This window comes from Bombyx mandarina, chromosome 17, assembly GCF_030267445.1.
Source record: "Bombyx mandarina strain Sakado chromosome 17, ASM3026744v2".
Lineage (NCBI taxonomy): Eukaryota > Metazoa > Arthropoda > Insecta > Lepidoptera > Bombycidae > Bombyx > Bombyx mandarina.
This window is the reverse complement of record NC_143223.1, coordinates 831,673-852,045: the sequence shown is the minus strand read 5'-3', so window position 1 is coordinate 852,045 and position 20,373 is coordinate 831,673. Positions and strand designations below refer to the sequence as shown.

General features: G+C 40.4%; 1 protein-coding gene across 4 annotated transcripts in view; it reads left to right on the top strand.

Annotated features, from left to right (window-relative positions):
* Positions 1–18,510, top strand: part of gig (TSC complex subunit tuberin) — a 42,917-nt gene extending 24,407 nt beyond the window's left edge. For 3 of the 4 annotated variants that reach the window (XM_089734069.1, XM_089734071.1, XM_089734068.1), the window contains 17 exons: positions 797–890; positions 1,613–1,753; positions 2,418–2,573; positions 3,655–3,761; positions 4,155–4,251; positions 4,789–4,922; positions 5,747–5,892; positions 7,198–7,313; positions 8,154–8,287; positions 9,080–9,249; positions 9,590–9,705; positions 10,556–10,632; positions 11,413–11,557; positions 11,940–12,080; positions 12,522–12,704; positions 13,612–13,850; positions 14,639–18,510. In XM_089734069.1, the coding sequence (XP_089590195.1) occupies positions 797–890; positions 1,613–1,753; positions 2,418–2,573; positions 3,655–3,761; positions 4,155–4,251; positions 4,789–4,922; positions 5,747–5,892; positions 7,198–7,313; positions 8,154–8,287; positions 9,080–9,249; positions 9,590–9,705; positions 10,556–10,632; positions 11,413–11,557; positions 11,940–12,080; positions 12,522–12,704; positions 13,612–13,824 (2,170 nt within the window). In that variant the 3' untranslated portion in view covers positions 13,825–13,850; positions 14,639–18,510. The remainder of the gene's footprint in view (positions 1–796; positions 891–1,612; positions 1,754–2,417; positions 2,574–3,654; positions 3,762–4,154; positions 4,252–4,788; positions 4,923–5,746; positions 5,893–7,197; positions 7,314–8,153; positions 8,288–9,079; positions 9,250–9,589; positions 9,706–10,555; positions 10,633–11,412; positions 11,558–11,939; positions 12,081–12,521; positions 12,705–13,611; positions 13,851–14,638) is intronic. The other variant, XM_089734070.1, reaches the window with a different exon arrangement.
* The last annotated feature ends 1,863 nt before the right edge of the window (positions 18,511–20,373 follow it).

The following is a 20,373-nucleotide window of genomic DNA, read 5'->3' as shown; positions in this document are numbered from 1 at the left end:
AATTGTTCCAGACAGTGTTTCCATTAGACATCAAATATGCTTTGCATGCTTTTGTGCAGTTGAATTTGCAAATGACTAATATAAAATCGGGATTGACGCTCGCTTTATTCAGTATACAAACGGAATTATCTAGTAGTAAGGCAATGAACATAAAACCAGCTCGATCAAACTTCAGGAGCGCACTGAAGAAGGTGAGTACATACTCCGCTAAAGACGTCTTGGTCGCATTTGTGTTTTGAACGTATATAAAATAACTGCAATGCAATAAACGTTTACAATGCTGTATGTTACATTAAAAATAACGCTACAAATATTACACTACTGTCTGCTACCTTTATGACTCATGTTTTAGAACTGCTAATTAAAAAAAGATGTGTGGTGTCGTGGGACACCGGATAGAAACGAAGTTCCTTATTATAAAAATATTAATTTTAAGTTATATTCGAGGTATAAAGAAAATAATTATTCGGGCTTACATAATGGTTTATAAAAAATATATAATAAAAATATGTTATTATTTGTACGTTAATACAAAGTTAAGTCGTACACTGTATGCATTACTTATTTGTACGTTATTACAAAGTTAAGTCAAACACTGTGTGCATTATTAATAAAAATCTTACGTTACGGGCGTTTACCGGTACCCCTCCATCGTCCCATAAGGAACTTCGTTCCAAAAAAAGCGAGAATTTCGTTCATTGACAATCCTTATTCTGTACATAATACGTAGAGATGACGTCGTCTTTGATTGAAAAAACAAAGAATTACATAACTGTATAAGTAAATTATTTCACAGACAAAATTCATCGGAGAACAATAAGACGACAGATCCTCTAGTCGAAGTCCTCAACCAATTCTCACAGCGGTTCGAAAGGATATCCAAGGAGGTGGTAAGCATTCACTGAAATTAAGTAAATAGCCGACTACTTAAGGTACTACACACTCTTCTGTGGTTGAGTTGAGACTTTGCAGGTAAAGTTTCTGGAACTACCAGGAGGTGAGTTGTTTTTAAAAATTGTATTTTTTTAAACTATTAGTTGTGACGTATTCTTATTCAAACACTGCTTGGATACTCTCCTAAGCGCTCATGGTGAAGTTCATGAACATCGCTGACCATTCATGACTAGAGTTGGGCTATAATTATGTTCGTCTACTTTTAAAGTCGATAAGACAATAAAATTACGACCACATTAGCGATCTATAATAGTTTCAAGCGTAAAATGATTTTAACTTTTATACTTTATCGCCTGTGACGACACTGTTCTTTTTTATTATTGCTTAGATGGGTAGACGAGCTCACAGCCCACCTGGTATTAAATGCTTACTGGAGCCCATAGACATCTACAACGTACATGCCGCCACCCACATAAAGATATAAGTTCTAAGGTCTCAGTATAGTTACAACGGCTGCCCCGCCCTTCAAACCGAAACGCATTACTGCTTCACGGCAGAAATAGGGGGGGTGTGGTACCTACTCGTGCGGACTCACAAGAGGATCTAGCACCAGTGTTCAACTATTCAAGTTGTTCGTTTCCAATGTCGACCGAGAGGCACGTCTGATGGTGTAGAGAGCCAGCGACGACAATATGATGAGCCGGCACGCTCCATACAGGACACGGACGACACGAGCTGGTCGCGCGTGGGCGAGCTCGCGGGAGGGGGGGCGTGCCCGTGCTGGTGCGGGGGGTGGGCGGAGATACACGTGCGCTCGCCCACCGGCGACGTCAGCTGGGTCATGCGGGTGCAGAACCAGGTGAGGGAACGCAATCTCTAACACATAATAACGGTGAGGTCTCACACAAATACAAATGGAATCCATCACTTGTTACGTCAGTTCATTGATTCGAAATTTTACACAATTTTAAACAATATTCCAAATCGTCGCTGTCAAACCTAAATCTGCTATGTGCAAAAACTATATTTTGAATTAACGAGTAAAAACATTTTCGTATAAAATATTCTAGTTCTTTCAGCTTTTGTGTATATTTTATAATCAACTATGTATAATAACGTATCGTATATAAAAATGTAAGCCTCCGGAACCATTTTGATATCAATTTTATTAGTATTACCCTAAGAAAAACCATTGAAAGTTTGTGTTTGACGTGGATAGGGTCCCGATTCCCCCCAATCTACGGTACGCTGCGCCCTTTTTTTTCTTTTGCTTACCTTTGCTGATAGCCTTAAGAGGCTATTTCAGCTTCTCCTTGACGTGTAGGTGAGCTCACGGGGCTAACCTAACCGTGTTGCTAACATTGGCCCTAACAAGGGCAGTGCTTCGCAAAGCTACTACCGGATGGGAAAAGCGACCCACTGAGAAGATCCGGCGAGAAACTCAGTGGGCTGTGTCTGGGTTGAAGCAGCGCCGTTGAAGCGCTTATAACGTGAAAAAATAATAAGTTATTTAAATGTAACAGATGAACTGGGACTACCAGCTAGAGTCGCCGCTACAAGAAGTGGCGGCGCTACTCAACCCGATGATATTTCATCCTTCGCCGCCCCCCGCGCACTGTGTTGACCCCCCCGCGCCCTTCGCGCCAACGCCATCTAGCGACGACAACAAACAAGAACAGGTAAGTAACATTGCAAAGGTTTATATTCTTTCTAACTGCGTTTGTATCTTGTTTTGAAATTTATTGCTTATAACTATAGACATAAGGTATTATTTTAAAGAGCAGGAATAATAAAACAATTAATTAATATTGCTTTGTTATTATTATTTTTTTATTGCACAACTAGCTGACCCGGCAGACTTTGTAGTGCCTCAATCGATAAATAAAAGACCTAAACTTTTGTATAAAATAAACTTAAAAAAAACAAAAGGAATCATTCCGACAGGGGGACACATCGAAGGAAAAACAAAATTGTTTGTTTTTATATAATTCCGAGCATTTTCATATTATTCAGTTTAAATTCACTGGACTTCCACAAATAATTCAAGACCAAAATTAGCCAAATCGGTCAAGCCGCTCTCGAGTTTTAGCGATACTAACGAACAGCAATTCATTTTTATATATATATACACAATATTCTAACTTATTACGCAGATTATTAAATTTTTGTTTTATTTTGCGAACTCATTTCTTAATTGTGTCACACGATTTGTACTCACTAGTCATGAATACAATCGAGAATGTTCCATTCCATTCTCTTCACTCATTGTTAATAGAGCTTCTCAGTGGCACAGTAGCTAGCGCCCGTGACTTTCGGATCAAGAATCGTGGGTTCGAATTCCGTATCGACCAAACTGTCGTGTAAAGAAAAGCTTTAAACTAAATAAGGACGAATATGACTCTGTGGTTCTCGTGTTACAGTGGATACTAGTTTGTGGGAAATGATTGTGTGTGACTCGGTCTCTAACTATTTATTTATCAGCTTGTAATCTGACACGGATGTGACCGGACTGTGTTCAGTGTCCTTAGTGCTAGCTTTTTAATTTCTCGATCGCGTAAAAGTTAATTCAAAGCTGTATGCCGTTGGAACAGCTTCCCTTCGTTTGGCGCTAGGGGTGACCGCTAGGAGTAAGTTAAAAAACTCGCACTAAGCACACTGAGCACTTGCAACGTCGTACGTCTTCCATACGCCAGAAAACAAATTAGCTGTCTTTCGTCTAAAACTAAATTATTATTTACTCTTTACCGTCTCTCCCGGCAGGCGCAGTCCCGGGCGGAGATCGAACCGTCGACCCGCTCGACCCTCGACCTGCACAAATCCAACTCTGATACCGTCGTGTCCAAGCCGCTGCTGCACCAGCCCCACAGGTACCCACTAGTGACGTACACACGTACTCTTATCTCACTGCTCCTGGTCAAAATGCTAGGTCCAAGTAATAAGATTGTTGTCTCGTCATCATTGTTTGCTGTCATTTCTTGATTCTTTCTTGGATTTCTTGGGAGGGGTAGTGCAGTGGTTTAGTTGAGACAATCCGAAAACCGAAGGAAATGGAAGCTAATGGTACAAAAAGACACGAAGGGCTTTCAGGGACACGACCCTCAGCAATGAAGTATGCGACTAAGAAGAAGAAGAAGTCTCGTCATCAGTCACCGGTCTCATTCTTGTCTTACCCCAACAGCGGTGTCATGCAATCGTATCGTATGCTAAGGGCCCCTGAACACAAATGTATATGTAACGATGTATTGGTGTCGGCGGCACAGGATGAGCACGCAGCCGATCAACATCCCCGGGTCTCCGCAGAGACAGGGCTCGACCAGCGCCGCGGGCGACGACGACATTCTGCTCCTCGCGCAGGAGGTCAGTCGCTCAGCTAGATCATTCCTCACACACTAGACATTCGTGTTCCGGTGCATTCGTGTTGAGCGATGCACCGGTGTTCGAATCCCGGGAATGGCGGGTACCAATTTTTCTAATGAAATACGTACTCAACAAATGTTCACGATTGACTTCCACGGTGAAGGAATAACATCGTGTAATAAAAATGAAACCCGCAAAATTATTATTTCCGTAATCACTGGTGGTAGGACCTCTTGGGAGTCCGCACGGGTAGCTACCACTACTCCGCCTATTTCTACCGTGAAGCAATAATGCGTTTCGGTTTGAAGGATGGGGCAGCCGTTGTAAATATACGTGAGACCTTAGAACTTATATCTCAAGGTGGGTGGCGCATTTACGTTGTAGATGTCTATGGGCTCCAGTAACCACTTAAAATCAAGTGGGCTGTGAGCTCGTCCACGCATATAAACAATAAAAAAAAAACAATATAACATTGTAATTATACTAAACCCCGCCTCTGTCGGAAGTCTAGTACCGTATGCGGTTGTCTGTGCCCAGGGGAAGTCCCGCCACCCGGTGCGTCGCTCGAACTCTTCTCCGGAGATGTCGTCCTCGTGGAAGCTGAGTGCGCAGCCTAAGCTCCAGGACGAAGAACTAGACGAGATGATCCTGCTCCCGGGAGTCGAACCCACGTTAGTGTGATTACTCTCAATATACTACTTTCAAAAATTCAAAATTATTAAAAAAAAAAACTGTTCTTAAGGCAATATGAACAGCGAAACGGTTAGTTAATGTGAAGTCATCTATACATAAATAGAAATTTTTAGAAACCCCACCTTAAATGAAACATATAAATTAGTAAATTATTTTACAGAAAATAGTCTGTATTGTTTTTGACCCTACCTATTTATCTATAGACCACGCCTTTAGTTGGCATGTGCTCACAACGAGACCCCCTACTATTTTCTAGTAGTGCTCTTTGTATTTACATGTGTAACAAAACAGTCAAAGTGGGATGCTTAACGACGAAGGGAAGATTTTCCACCGAGCTGGTTCTGACGTGCAGGTTTCCACTGGAGCTGATATTACTCGGTAGACCGATTGTCCAAATGTTGTTGTTCGGAACTTGTATATGTGTAAGCTTTCAGTGGACTTTTTGAAGGATCCCGAGAAGCTATGTCCAGCGGCATTGTTTAATTTTCCCACATTTGTGCACTTTCACAGAAGATATTAATCAGTTAATAAACCACCTTTATTACACATTTAAACCTGAAGAAACACTAAATAGACAAAATAAAACAAATCACACAACTTCACTCCTCGCGTTCCCGCCAAAAAGTCCTCTTGTGTGTCCTCTATGATGGCTACCCGCCACAGTCAATATAAAGCGAATGCACTCTCTTACTATCAATTTTTTTTCAATGTGAATTACCCTGGAAGCTTATCACCGAGCTTTGGGTGCGCGGGTGGGGTTAACGTGGTATCATGTAGAAGTGCGCCCCCCTCGGTTCCCCAGGACGCCGGCCGCGTCCATGCACGCGTCGAAGAAGGCGGCGAAGAAGAGCGACATGCGCGTGTCGTGCGAGGCCATCCCCGAGGAGATGTGCGGCACGTCGCCGCTGGCCGCGCACCCGCACCTCGTCACCTACAAGTCGGACCCCGGTGAGTAGTCACACATCAACAACGAAAATTCCACCTCCCACCTTAAAACATTAGGTTTAAAATAAAATTAAAATCATTTGAAGTCGTCATGGCCTAAAGGATAAGACGTCCGGTACGTTCATATATAGCGATGCACCGGTGTTCGAATCCCGCAGGCGGGTACCGATTTTTCTAATGAAATACGTACTTAACAAATGTTCACGATTGACTTCCACAGTGAAGGAATAACATCGTTCAATAAAAATATAACTCGCAAATATATTATTTGCGTAATTGCTGGTGGTAGGACCTCTTGTGAGTCCGCGCGGGTAGGTACCACCACCCCATCTATTTCTGCCGTGAAGCAGTAATGCGTTTCAATTTGAAAGGTGCGGCAACTATTTGAGTTATACTGAGACCGTAGAACTCATATCTCAAGGTGGGTGGTGGCATTTACTTGTAGATGTCTATGGACTCTGGTAACCACTTAACACCAGGTGGGCTGTGAGCTCGTCCACCCATATATGCAATAAAAAATAAAATAAAATAAAAAACCTAATTCTTTCACCTGAAAAAACACTTAACAAAAATAATAATAAATATTTATCAGGAGTATTTATATGCCTATGCCCTTTAAACTATTGCTTTAACAATACGATATTTTATAAAACAACAAACGGCTTGTTGCTTATTGAATATTAATGATTATTATATTATAACATTATGTATTCCATTGCGCGGTGTGGGCCCTTACTATGAATTTCTTTTGTGGCTATTCTTTTCTCAGCATTGAATCCCACCTTATTGTGTCCAATTGCAATGCCCGACCCCATCACTGTGGTGCGATAAGATCACGCAATGGTGGTACATACTCATTAGAGCTCACAGTACTGTGTTATCAGTGATTTCTTATTATTTAAATATGTAGTTATTTGTGTTCTTTGTTAACCTAGTGATACAGGGTGCTCAATTATTTTTTTTGCTTTTAACATGAAATTCGTATGTAATAAAAAAATACATTTTATATAGACAACTTTTATCATTCTCTTTAATATTTATGTAATATTTTTTGTTGTTTGTTAACTTAATGATACAGGGTGCTCATTTTTTTTCCTTTTGATATATTTTCTTAAGGGCTTAGTCGGTCAGGCTTAATCGAACCAGTCTCGTCAAATAAGTGCATTGTCGCTCAACTACAAAAATTAGTCTTTGCACAAAATCACCTATTTTAATTTTAGTGTAATTTGCGCATGTCTTAACGAAGATTTCGTATTAAACGCTTCTTTAAGTGGACTAACACGGTAACACTAACATGTGTGCGAGCAGCAGTAACGAGCGAGCCGCTGTCGTGTGCAGGCACGGGCCACGCCGCGAGCGGAGCGGGCGCGGACAGCGGGCAGCGCGCCGCCGCCGACGACACCGCGCACCACCAGCTGCAGAAGGTAACGCGCCTGCTCGTACTACTACTATGCGAAATGCGGAATGCGAGAACTCGGCTAAATAATTACATAACTAGTGGTCGCCCGGTAATCGAAATTCGGCTATAATCAATTTAAATTATTGTCAAAGACTATCATATATTATAATAACAAAATTTCGCCAAGACTAGGTACACTTTAGACAAATATTATGAAAGACAAACAATATTTAAATTATTGACAATAAACAAATAGTATGCGTTTCTTTGTGTCAAATATATGGTAATGTGCGTAATGTTTTGTTTTATTGATTTAATGTATCTATTTTTTATCCATAATTATAAAAATAATAACATTCTGCACTCGTTCTCTATATTTTCTATAAGTGTGAAAAATTTCATATTCCTCTGCTCACGAAATTTCCGTAAAAAGCGGTACAAAGATTTTTCTTTACGTATATAGTATATACTTATATAGGTATCACAGATATTTACATTTATATAAGACTACATGATGACCTAGATGAGATTTTTTTTTTTGATAACGCCATCTTGTGTCTTTAAAGCAGTTAGTTGACCTCAATTAAGAAAAATAGTATTATTATTCGCCAATAGATGTCGGGAAGAGTTGATTATTGAAAACGCCTATACTAAATTTTATGAAAATCATTGGAGTCGTTTACGAGATTCAGATTATATACATATATATTAATATACAAGAATTGCTCGTTTAAAGGTATAAGATTTAGGAAATGTCATATCAACTACATGATTTTGGTGCGAAGCTCCAAATATGAATCGAATTGCAGTAGGGAACACAAACGTTGTGCAAGCTTGTAATGTAGTGGTCCGGGTGTGTGCGCAGACCGCCAGCGAGGGCGCAGTCCCGGAGTCCCGCAGCAAGCCGCCGCGGGCGCCGGCGCGGGACGACCTGCCGCCGCTGGCGCGCTCCAAGCGCTCCAACACCATCTCCGTCATGAGCCCCACGCGCCGCCACAGGTACCAACATCAAGCAATTGTGACGCCTTAAACAACAGGACAATATCACTACATAGTATAAAACAAAGTCGCTTTCTCTGTCCCTATATCCCTATGTATGCTTAAATCTTTAAAACTACGCAACGGATTTTGATGCGGTTTTTTTTAACAGATAGAGTGATTGAAGAGGAAGATTTATATGTATAATAACATCCATTAAATAGTGGAGAAATCAATATTTAATTACAGTTTCCGAAGCGAAGCGAGACCGGGTCGCTAGTTTAGTAATAAAGGCAAACGCTTTCTACAAATCACACATCTGCGGTAGCTCATTTATTCATATTGTTACGCGCTGGCGTTCGGGATAAATAAAAAATTCCACCAATGTACAAATTAAAACTGCGCATTCAACACTTAGAACGCTTAAAACACTTTAAAATTCTTGATTCACTTCTTCCGCGTCCCTTCAGGTGATCCGTTCGTTATTTCGCTTCGAGTAGATCCGATTAGTAACTGACTACGTGCCATCTCTGCAACGCTTTTATACTCGATACGACATCCCTAGAATCGTCGAGAACATTCCTCACAAGTCGAGTACCTTCTATGTGTGTTTCCGCTATCTGACAATAGGTGGAGTTACTCTTACCGGCGTAACAATATGTTTAATTCCCCAACTAGTCTGTTGAGAGGCGCGTTCTTACCGAGGGTAGTGTAGTATCTCGGTACCCTGAACACCCTCAACTCCGAAGCCCTTGTCGACGTTAACGGCACATTAAAAAACTCATAAACTCATATAAACAAAATCATAAACAGGCAAACTCCAAACCACGCCCCGCCGATAAGCACCGGGCCGGCGGGCGCGCCCACGAGCAGCAGCGGGAGCGGGTGCGCAGGCGCCAGCGGGGGCGGGTTGACTCCTTCCTTCGTTTTCCTGCAGCTGTACCACAACATGAGCACATACCCCATAACGCCCCCGGTGCCTGGTGAGTCGCCACGATCTGTCCTTACTATCGCCTCTCTGGCGTTTTTTTTACTTATTGCTTAGATGGATGGACCGGTGTTAAGTGGTTACTGGAGCCCATAGACATTTACAACGTAAATGCGACTACTCACCTTGAGATATGAGTTCTAAGGTCTCAGTATAGTTACCACGGTTACCCCACCTTTCAAACCGAAACGCATACTGCTTCATGGCAGAAATAGGCGGGGTGGTGGTACCTACCCGCGCGGACTTACAAGAGATCCTACCATCAGTAACTCTGATGGTGTGTGAGACTATGAGTAAGACTGGATAGCGTGCTGATGCGCGGCGCGGTGTGGCAGGTGAGAGCCCGACGACCCTGAGTCCGCTGTCGCAGCGGCCGCTCCGCGTCAGCAGCGCGCAGGACCAGCGCACCATCAAGAACCTGGACCTCATGCCGCCCATCGAGACCTACAAGGTGAGTATCAGCTGCCCCCTTCTCCACCCCCTCTACTGTATCACACTTAGTTCAATACAAATATATTGCATACGGATGCATCTTGAATTGGAGTCATTCATTTTTGAGTTAGTCATCTATCAGGTACCTCATGCTTATCGATAAATAATCTCTCAAATCATCAGAGTAGTTATCAGTATCATAACATACCGAAGCCTATATACAGCGTACATATTGAGATCCGACAATAAATAAATATGTAAACATTAAACTCGTCATGTTAAAAATAGTGGCGTTTAACTCCAGTTATTTAAAAAAATGTTCTGAACTATGACAGAGCACATTACTCTAAAACTTCGTTTGTTCCTCGAGGGGTTATTCTAGATTCATTGAACTAGTAAGTGAGCTTACGGGGCTCAAACCGGTAGTGTTGCTAACACTGACCCTAGCAAGAGCCGTGCTTCATTGAATCTACCACCGGATCGGAAACGCGACGCACTGAGCAGATCCGACGAGAAACTCAGTGGGCTGTGTCTGAGAGTTAATTTACTCGTCAAGCCCTTCGTCGCAAGCGACAGTTCGACGAGACCGATGACCGGTGCTTGTGGTACCTAAAAGCACTGTTAGTGGATCGGAAGGATCCGTAATGATGTGCTTGGGGCGACGTCAACTGCTTATCATTCGGTCCACAGAATCGATTTTACCGACTGTACCGACGTAGTGTTTTATATACATGAGTAGCTATGTTCAGAAGCGGACCTACCCGCGCCCCCTTCCCGACCCCCCGACCCCCTCTCTACGATACACAGTATTGGAACTAACGCGGCAGGATGTTACATAAAGCGACGTACAGTGAGAGTGTTGCGAACAGATCGGCGTGCTCTACGTGGCCCCGGGGCAGCAGGACAGCGAGGACGCCATCCTGCAGAACGAGTACGGCAGCGTCAGGTAGGCACCCGGCACGCGTCATGCTGTACTGCTCATGCTCTAATCTTCTGCTAAATGTCTTTTTTTTTTATTTGTCTAACTGAACCTGATATTTGCCTCGAATTATAAATATCTTGGGTTAACTTTAAAAATATATATTTACACTGTGTGTTTTGATTGGAATTAACTTAACGCAAAAATGAAATTCTGATGGCATTGAAATGTCATTGAATTATTTTGTTTATTCAAAGGAAAGTAATTCAGTTCATCTACACAACTTAAGAAATAAACACGTGCTAATTTATTAAATATAATATTATATTATACTAGCTGACCCGGCAGACTTCATAGTGCCTGAGTCAATAAATAAAAGACCGAAACTTTTGTATAAAATAAACTTAAAACAAACAAAAGAAATCCGTCCGACGGGGAACACATCAGGGGAAAAAAAATTGTTATTTTTATTTAATTCCGAGCATTTTCATATTTATCTACCTTTTAAACCTTCTCTGGACTTCCACAAATAATTCAAGACCAAAATTAGCCAAATCGGTCCAGCCGTTCTCGAGTTTTAGCGAGACTAACGAACAGCAATTCATTTTTTTATATATAGATAATCCATAGGATAAACTGCACAATAATTTCCACAAATATTTTTATAACCATTGCACATTCTTACAACGTATTGTAGAAAAAAAAACATTTCTTCCGCACAAAATCAAATTGCAATTTATATCTACAAACGTTGTTAAGGAATATATCAGGGTGGGTAGTAGAATAAAACACGGTTTTCGTTTACAGATACTCCGAGTTCCTGACGCAGCTCGGCACCTTGGTGTCGCTGGAAGGCGAGGACGAGCAGGAGCACCCGGAGCTGTTCCTCAACCTGGAGAAGGGCGGCAAGGACGGGCGGTACACGTACGTGTGGACCGACGACATCATGCAGGTACCGCCGACGCTGAATTAATGTGCTTTGAATTTTTTTATAAAAATAGTAAATTTTCCAGTGTTATTATAAATTCCTTGGGCCCGCGGTCTGCTCCCAACACCTTGCAGATCGTCAAGTCTCACATACCCCGCGCGCCCCCTAGGCAGGGGGACCTCGTAGGAGGTTCGGCACCCGGCCCGAAAAAAAAAGCCCATAGAATCTATAACGTAAATGCGCCACCCACCTTGAGATATAAGTTCTAAGGTCTCAGTATAGTTACAACGGCTGCCCCACCCTTCAAACCGAAACGCATAACTGCTTCACGGCAGAAATAGCCGGAGTGGTGGTACCTACCCGTCCTACCACCAGTAATCCACCAGTGTCCGGTCCGGCTGCGCAGGTGCTGTTCCACGTGGCGACGGCCATGCCCACGTGCGCCAGCGACCCCAGCTGCAACGAGAAGCGCAAGTACATCGGGAACGACTACGTGTCCATCGTGTACAACGACTCCGGAGCAGACTTCAACATCCACACCATCAAGGTCGGTGCCGTCAAATGTACAAGAACGCATCGATCTGAGGTCGTGGGAAATGTAATGGGGTCACCACAAATAAGTTCCCAAAGCGCTCGCTCCTCCCATGAAACAAGATATCAAATCAAAGTCGTTACTCTTGCTTATTTCTGTATGAGAATGGATGATGTTCAGTGTAATATGACCGAACACCTTAGCGAGCAACATTCATTATCGACAATCTGTTTTCGCGGAAGTCGGATGCAGTCCCTGCGTTCGTAACATTTAATATTTATAATATATAACATTTGTAAGTATTGTATGCATTAAAATCAGTTAGTAAAATCTCGTACTTTTATCAATAATCATCCACTGCATACTCGCTCCGTGCTCGCACATATTTTTGGTCCTTCGAGCCGAATTACAAGTGTGTGCGCGAATGTTGTATTGATGCGAGTCTCGTGGTGCCAGGGCCAGTTCAACCTGTGCATCGTGGTGGTGGAGCCGTACGAGCACGGCATGAACCGCGTGCTGCTGAAGACCAAGGACGAGCGCATCCGCACCAAGTTCCTGGCGCACCTGGACTCGCAACACGTGGCCGTGTCCGACCACAACGTGGCGCTGCTCGCCCGCCAGATGGCGCTGCATTGTGCGGTACGTGCCCTCATACAAACAACTCTAAACAAAAAAATCTGTCTTCATAGCTTTTTGTATCGATTTTTTTTTTCGATTAATTCTGAAAATGTTACCCTAGTTTACCTTAGGATCTACATTTGATTCTATTATTTACCAAAAATAGCATTTCATCTTTGGGTCACCTGTCTTATAATTTTAGCACCGGAGAATTGGGTATGGGCCATTCTTATTTTATTTTTATTAAAAATCAATCGAAGCACATTAATTCAGCTCAAGGTAGCTATACCTTTAAAACTTTTGAAAGTTAAGGGGTGATGTTGAGAGAAGGGTCTAAAGATGAGTGCCACGTGTCAGAACATCATTTTTTTGAGGTAATGGCTATTTTCATAATTAGATTGATGACTTCATCACCTTGAGAAACGATAACATGTTCTATTAATTATTAAATATGAATTACATATTTAAAATAGTATACTTACAAGCAGAAGATTTAAAAAAAAAGATGTGTGGTGTCGTGGGACACCAGATAGGAACGAAGTTCTTTATTATAAAAATATTAATCTTAAGTTCTAGGTATAAAGAGGTATAAAGAAAATAATTATTCGGGTATACATTTTTTATTAAAAAAAAATTATTGATAAAAAAAACAACTACAAAGTTATCAACTTTATTTTATTCACAATGAATTATAAAAAATATATAATAAAAAATATGTTATTTTTTGTACGTTATAACAAAGTTAAGTCGTACACTGTGTACATTACTATTAATAATTTTATGCTACGGACATTTTTCCTGGTTAGGGTACTCCTCTGCATCGTCCCAATTAGGAACTTCGTTCCAAAAATAAGTTAACAATCTCTTGTTTACAAATGAATGCGTTCTGTTCGACCTGTGCACTGAGGGTGGCGTGTGGTGCTTGCAGCTGGCGTCCCAGATCTCGGCGACGCTGAGCTCTGGCGGCGGCTCGCAGCCCTACGCGTCCAACTGGCTGGCGCGCCTGCGCCTCATCAAGATGCTGCGGGGCCGCGTGCAGGCCTCCCGCCTGGCGGCCGCCGCGCGAGCCCCCGCGCCCTACGCCTCCACGCCCGACCTGGCGCAGCGCGTCGCCATCGACGACTTCAACGACTACACCTAGCGCGCAACCGCCCCGCACACACGCACGTACGCATATTACATTGTGTATTAACTGTATGTATGTATGTGTACATGTATGTATATATACATATATCTTACTGGTGCTAGGACCTCTTGTGAGTCCGCACGGGTAGGTACCACCACCCTGCCTATTTCTGCCGTGAAGCAGTAATGCGTTTCGGTTTGAAGGGTGGGGCAGCCGTTGTAACTATACTGAGACCTTATAGCTTATATCTCAAGGTGGGTAAAGCATTTACGTTGTAGATGTCTATGGGCTCCAGTAACCACTTAACGCCAGGTGGGCTGTGAGCTCGTCCACCCATCTGTATATGTACATGTATTTCACTGGATTGGTACACCACGCGTAGTTCGTTTCCAAATGATTCTTACCCACCTGATGAGTGTCTGGAAGAGATCGCTCTTAACGATAAAACCTCCAATGTACTTTTTTGTATTTAATGTATTCCACTGTTTATTTGTTTTTTGGTGTACAATAAAGAATACTATCTCTTTCTCTCTCTACATATATACAATCAAACAGTAATTTTATCACTGAACAAAAGAGTAAATAGTACTCCACGTTTTGTCTACTTGAGACCTTAGAACTTATGTCTCATAGTGGGTGGCGCATTTACGTTGTAGATGTCTATGAGCTCCAGTAACCACTTAACACCAGGTGGACTGTGAGCTCGTCCACCCACCTAAGCAATAAAATAAAATAATTTAGATTTTTTTTTTAAACTGCACCTTTTTTCAACACTCACATTGAATAAGTTCCGAACGAATAATTAAAAGTAATTATCTCGTAATTCCAGTGCGAGAGGCGGCGCATCGTGGGCTGCGTGCTGAATGTACCAAATAAAACATTAAATATAAGTGACGGATAATGTACCCCTGGTCGCCGGCGAGCGCCTGTCCCCACCCTTTTTTGCGATTTAAAAAAGGGGGGTGAACTCACATACAACGACTGATTTGAAAATAATACAATTTGGATTACAAAATTCGTTTTAACGTGATGATGAATTTGGCTTCTTCCCATCGATGAGTGTTACGGGGGACCCCAGCGGGGGGTGGCCTCCCCGCGGGGTGCAATTACACTTTCACAATTGTAGTGAGTCAAATAAATTTAGTACGTTGATCTTTGGGTTATCTGAGAATGAAGTTCCGAGGAATACTTTGTGGACTTAAAATTATATTATTTATATCCTAAGCGAAGGCTACCCGTGTGTCCGGGATCAGTTCCGGGACCGATTCAACTTGTGCTTGAACGATTCACTTTAATTTTGAAAGTGTTTAATTTGTTAATGAACTCGCAACAGTAAGAGCCCGACCTGCGTTAAGACCCAACTCGTATCTACCGACTGAGTATTAAATTATGAGCTTAAAATTTACAAAGCTTAGGTCTAAATTGCTGTATCTGCGACCGACGGTTATGTTTTATTCAACAGCAAACCTTACATTTTAATAACGTAGCTGCAATATTTGTAACATGGTGTTTGAAACAGACAGTTTGAAAATGAGTTCAATATAATTTTTTATAGGATAGCTTAGCGTTACGTCAGTGTTGTAAGTTTAATTGTCGTGATGAGCTTTTCGTAGAATGTTGTTTAAAAAAAAGTTAAATTAGGACACTTCTTGCCTTCAATTGATTGTTTTTTTTTTTTCTGACAACATCTTTGGCGTCACATCCGTATGTGTGGTGACGTACTCCGACAGACAGATGTAAAGGTTCATCTAAGAACTAACATCGTGATGCGTTTGCAGCTGAATATAGAAAAACTGTTATTAAATTTCAACTTTGTATAGGGTCAACACAACATAAAGTAGTGATTTTTTCACAAATAAAAATATCGCTTCAACTTTATAATACATTTCTTCTAATACCTAATAATCACGAAGGTATGTTAACAAACCTGGCAATACCTCACACCGGCAAAGGAAACACGGTAATGAAAAACGAAAAAGAAAAAAATTAACTTTAGTTTTTTTATGAATAAAAAACTTTTTTCTTGGAACGTGATAATAGAATAAAAACAATACGAATAAAATAGTAATAATGTTTTGGGATACGCCGGCAAGGTCTTCACGAATACGCTTTCGCTTACTGGTCCCCGCGTCCGTCGTGTAGTTTTTAAATAATATCCGCCTTTATATTAAAGATTAATAAGTGAACCACAGTTTTGTGTGAGCACCGAGCGAACTCGCACTGTGCTTTATGTATTCCGTGGCCTGTACCATTTGATGGCATTCAACACTTGCAACATCCAAATCCTTTGTTTTTTTTTTTTAAGAGATTTTATGACCTAGTAACTAAGACCTTTAAATCATGTCTTATGTAAAATAAGACATGACTTTAAATTCTTAATTTTATGAAAAATGATAATATGGAGTGAAATGAAATGAAGATGATTAATTTGAGACATTAATCAACTGGGATGAAATTTAATGAAATGAAATGATATGGGATGAAATATAATCGCAGTAAAATGGTGGTCATTTACTGAGATTTTTTCAGTGGACTTTTTGGAGGAACCCGAGAAGTTACGTCCAGCAGCTTTGTTTCATTTTCCCACATTTGTGCACTTTCACAGATATTAAACAGTTAATAAACCACCATTATTACACATTTAAACCTGAAGAAACACTAAATAGACAAAATAAAACAAATCACACAACTTCACTCCTCGCGTTCCCGCCAAAAAGTCCCAAATCCTTTGTCAAATCTTCTTGATGTAGATACATATTCGCAATTTAAGCCACAGATTAGGTCTCGCTACTATGAGATAACAATATGTCAAACTTCAAAAAGACTAGAAATGTCAATGCTAGATAATTTTTTTGGCATTTCCGTCAATCACTTGATCATGAAATTCTTGCAAACAAAACAAAAATAACGTAATCGATTCTGGACACTAGCTTTTGGGCAAATAAGTTTAGGCATTCAAAGTGAATTAAACTAAAAAACTATTTATATCAATTTGATTAATGTCATCTTCAAACATTATATTTTTAGAACTTTTAATTTTTACTTTGTAATCATAATGATATCGTTTCACGTCATATGTAGATCAAATATGGGCAACGTGGGTAAACCTGCAGAATCGATTTAAACCGGTCCAACAAAATTGTTGTGAATAGCAACAAATTATTAGATACTTCTTCACAAAAAGAGTACCATAGATGCGATGTTGCTTCTAAACAAACCTTTTATTTCAAATTTGCTCCATTTCATATACTTGTTTATAAATATTTAACTTAATTATTATACTACTTTGAACGAAATATTTTTCCATGCACCTTTAAGAAGTTTTTAAACTTATCTATTTACTGATCTCACCGCGGATTTTCTTATCTATAATATAATGATACAAATTGAGAACCTTCACCCTTCTTGATGTCGGTTAAAAAGAAGTTAACCAAAAGAATATTGTGAACATCAAACAAATCAGGCTTGCCACGACAATTTGCCAAGCAACTCCCTACTGGGGGCGCAGGGGTTATTCAATTCCGAGACATGAATTCGAATAAATAAATAAATAGCGCATGCCCGAAAAAGTCGTTCAAATAATTCTAGCTCCCTTGAAAATACTAGATTTGCCATGATAGTGCCCTTCACGGAAAAGGTTACCCGCCCTTGTGTAGAACAATCCACAAAATCTAGCCGTAACCAAAGATAATATCAAATGTTTAAGACTATAAGATATGCATCAATTTCAAAGTAAATTAGAGAGCAGTGTATGTAAACACAATGCAACTCATTTTTTAATAATTTCCCGTAAAATATAACCTTAAACTACACCATATTTATTCATATAATCGTTCTATATTATCGTACTTAAAATTTTCAACCCAAGATAGCTTATCGTTTTTGATTAATCAATTAATTGAATATATAAAGCGGTCATTTTAAACTAATATCGAGCACTATTTGAATGCCATTAAATGTTACGTTTAGTATCGTAAATGAGTTTAAGTCGTCACTCAACCACGTAATACATGGTCATATGCTGGCCTGCTCTATAATCGAGCACTGGAATGACGGCTAATAATTATAATTGTCACCGGTATGATTTCATTTGGTCTATGCCTAGTTATTGCCGCAGGTGTAGAAAATGTTCAAACAACCTTAAGCCTAAAGTCAAATTGATTTCTAAAAAAACAAATTTTGTTTCATTTAATTGTTTCAAAACAATCTAGGTTTAAGCACGTATCTAAATATTGTTCCCGCGTCTGAAGCAAGCATTAAATAATAATGTAATGAACGTGAATTGACTGATTATATTGTAAAATGGCAGAATCTTATATTTTGTAAATGTGGCTGCTACTTCCATGGTTGCTGTACTGTAAAGATGGCGTTAGTGTTGCCCATGGACAAGTTACACAAGCATGCCAATAATTAGTAAACACCGTTTGTAATGAGAACGTCGAAAAAAAATGAAAACGATATTTTGTGGTAAATTCCAAAATCGTATGTTTAGATTTGATTTCTTAAGTCTTTTTTTTTCTAGTTTTTAAATGAATTAATATAAAAATAGCCTGCGTATTTGCCTGCGGCTCTGATACGAGACGATGTCTGCAGCGGTGCGCCGTGAGCGAGTCCCGAGGCACATGTTGTTAAAAAATAATTTTATGTAGCAATTTATTTCCTGACGAAAGATTTTGTAATCAAATAAACAATGGCTATTTTCTCGTTTTTTTCATTTATTTGTCCGCTACTGACAATAGTTATGCATTTATTGTGGAATGGCTGCATAATAAGCCCACACAGATGGTAGACACAGGAGCATGGTAGCTGGTAGATATGAAAGGTGTCGCACGTTATTGGCGTGACGTCAACCTCAAACTATAAGTTGATAACTATGAGCTGTGGTAACAACTTAACACCAGGTAGGTCGTGACCTCATTCACTCATCCAAGCTATAATCATTGAAATTGCATTCAAGTTTTTATGTACCTGTAGTGTAATACTTTGCAGTGACAATTATGAATATCTTCAAAAGGTCGAGTGGAATTTACTCAGTTGACTGACAGTCCTAAGACTGTTAAGCCGAATTTACATTACGAAATTAGTGGCGTGAAATTAATTTCGTGACATTAGTTTTACCAACAGTTTCACGTGTAATTTAATACTTTCGTAATGCATGCATTAATTTCATGAATGTAAATTAGTTTCGTGCCCTGCGCGATTTTTTGGTGAAATTAGTGTCATGCAACTAATTTCATAGTGTAGACGCGACGTGAAACTAATGTCGCGAAAGGGCCTGTGCTGTGCGGACGTGTGTATTGTTAGTTCGGACGCGCTTCAAGCGTTGAAAATGGCAAACCAATGATGGAGTACAGAAAAAATATAGATCTTATTAATGAATATCAATGACAAGGGTCCCGAAACACCTATAGTAAAAAATCAAAATTATCTTCACTCATTCGGAAATAGTTTTTATAACTCTCAGGATCTTCATCTGCTAATTCAGAGACTAACTTCATTGCACCTAAATGCCTTCTTGTTAACCATCCTCGAATCTATCAACTTTTTTTTTTTCTTGATAGTATTTTTTTAAGTTTATAGCTATATAAGCATTTCTTTAGCTACATTGAATATAGCAAATTATAGCTTTGATGCTGAAGGCGCCATGGTTACTGCGATACTGTGGATTTCGCGACACTAACTAATTAACGAAATTACTTTCGCATATATCGAAACTACTTTCGTGAAACTGAGCTCAACATGCATGACACTAATTTCGTAATGTAAACTCGGCATTACATTTGAACTTTTATACTTACACTTACAGTCTTAATTAAGATTTCGATAGCGCGATTCCGGTGTTTGTTCTACTTCTGCATTTCTATTCTGATGTAAAGCACTCCAGGTCATCCAATCCCGTTTCAGCAGGATAGCCGTCGAAGCACCCTGGTATGTGAGCAATGTAGATCTTCACGACGACCTAAATCTAGTACCAATACGTAAGGAAGCGTCAGATGGCTACTTCGATAAAACGACACGAAAACCTTATCCCCCAGATTCACTCTCGGTGCTTTTAGGGCCCTCAAGCACCGTTCACCGTCCTCATCGAACTCGTCGATCGACGAGCGAACTAACCCATATTCACAGCTCATTGAGTTTCTCGTCGAATCTTCTCTGTGGGTCGCGATTCCGATCCGGTGGTAGATTCTGCGAAGCACTGCTCTCACTAGGTCGAGTGTTAGCAAATTCTCTCAGGTTGAGCCCGTGAGCTCACCTATCCGTACAGGCGTATGTGTAACCTAGTCACAATAAACAGTAGGTAGTTGTTCCCTCTATGCAGACGAATCAGTATTCAAAAGAGTTTTCTTCATCGACTTGTTTGTAGGCTCTCTGCTTGAGAGCAGAAATGAGTAATATTTGTCTCAATATTAAGTAATGACAAGTGAGATGCACTTAACAACTATTCCAAAGAAGAAGACAAAAACGTAGTTTACGTAGTGCACTTACTAAGGTATAAAGACTAACAAACACCCAGCCCCTAAATACCATTTATAGTTAACAATATTGACTTGTATATAATCATCT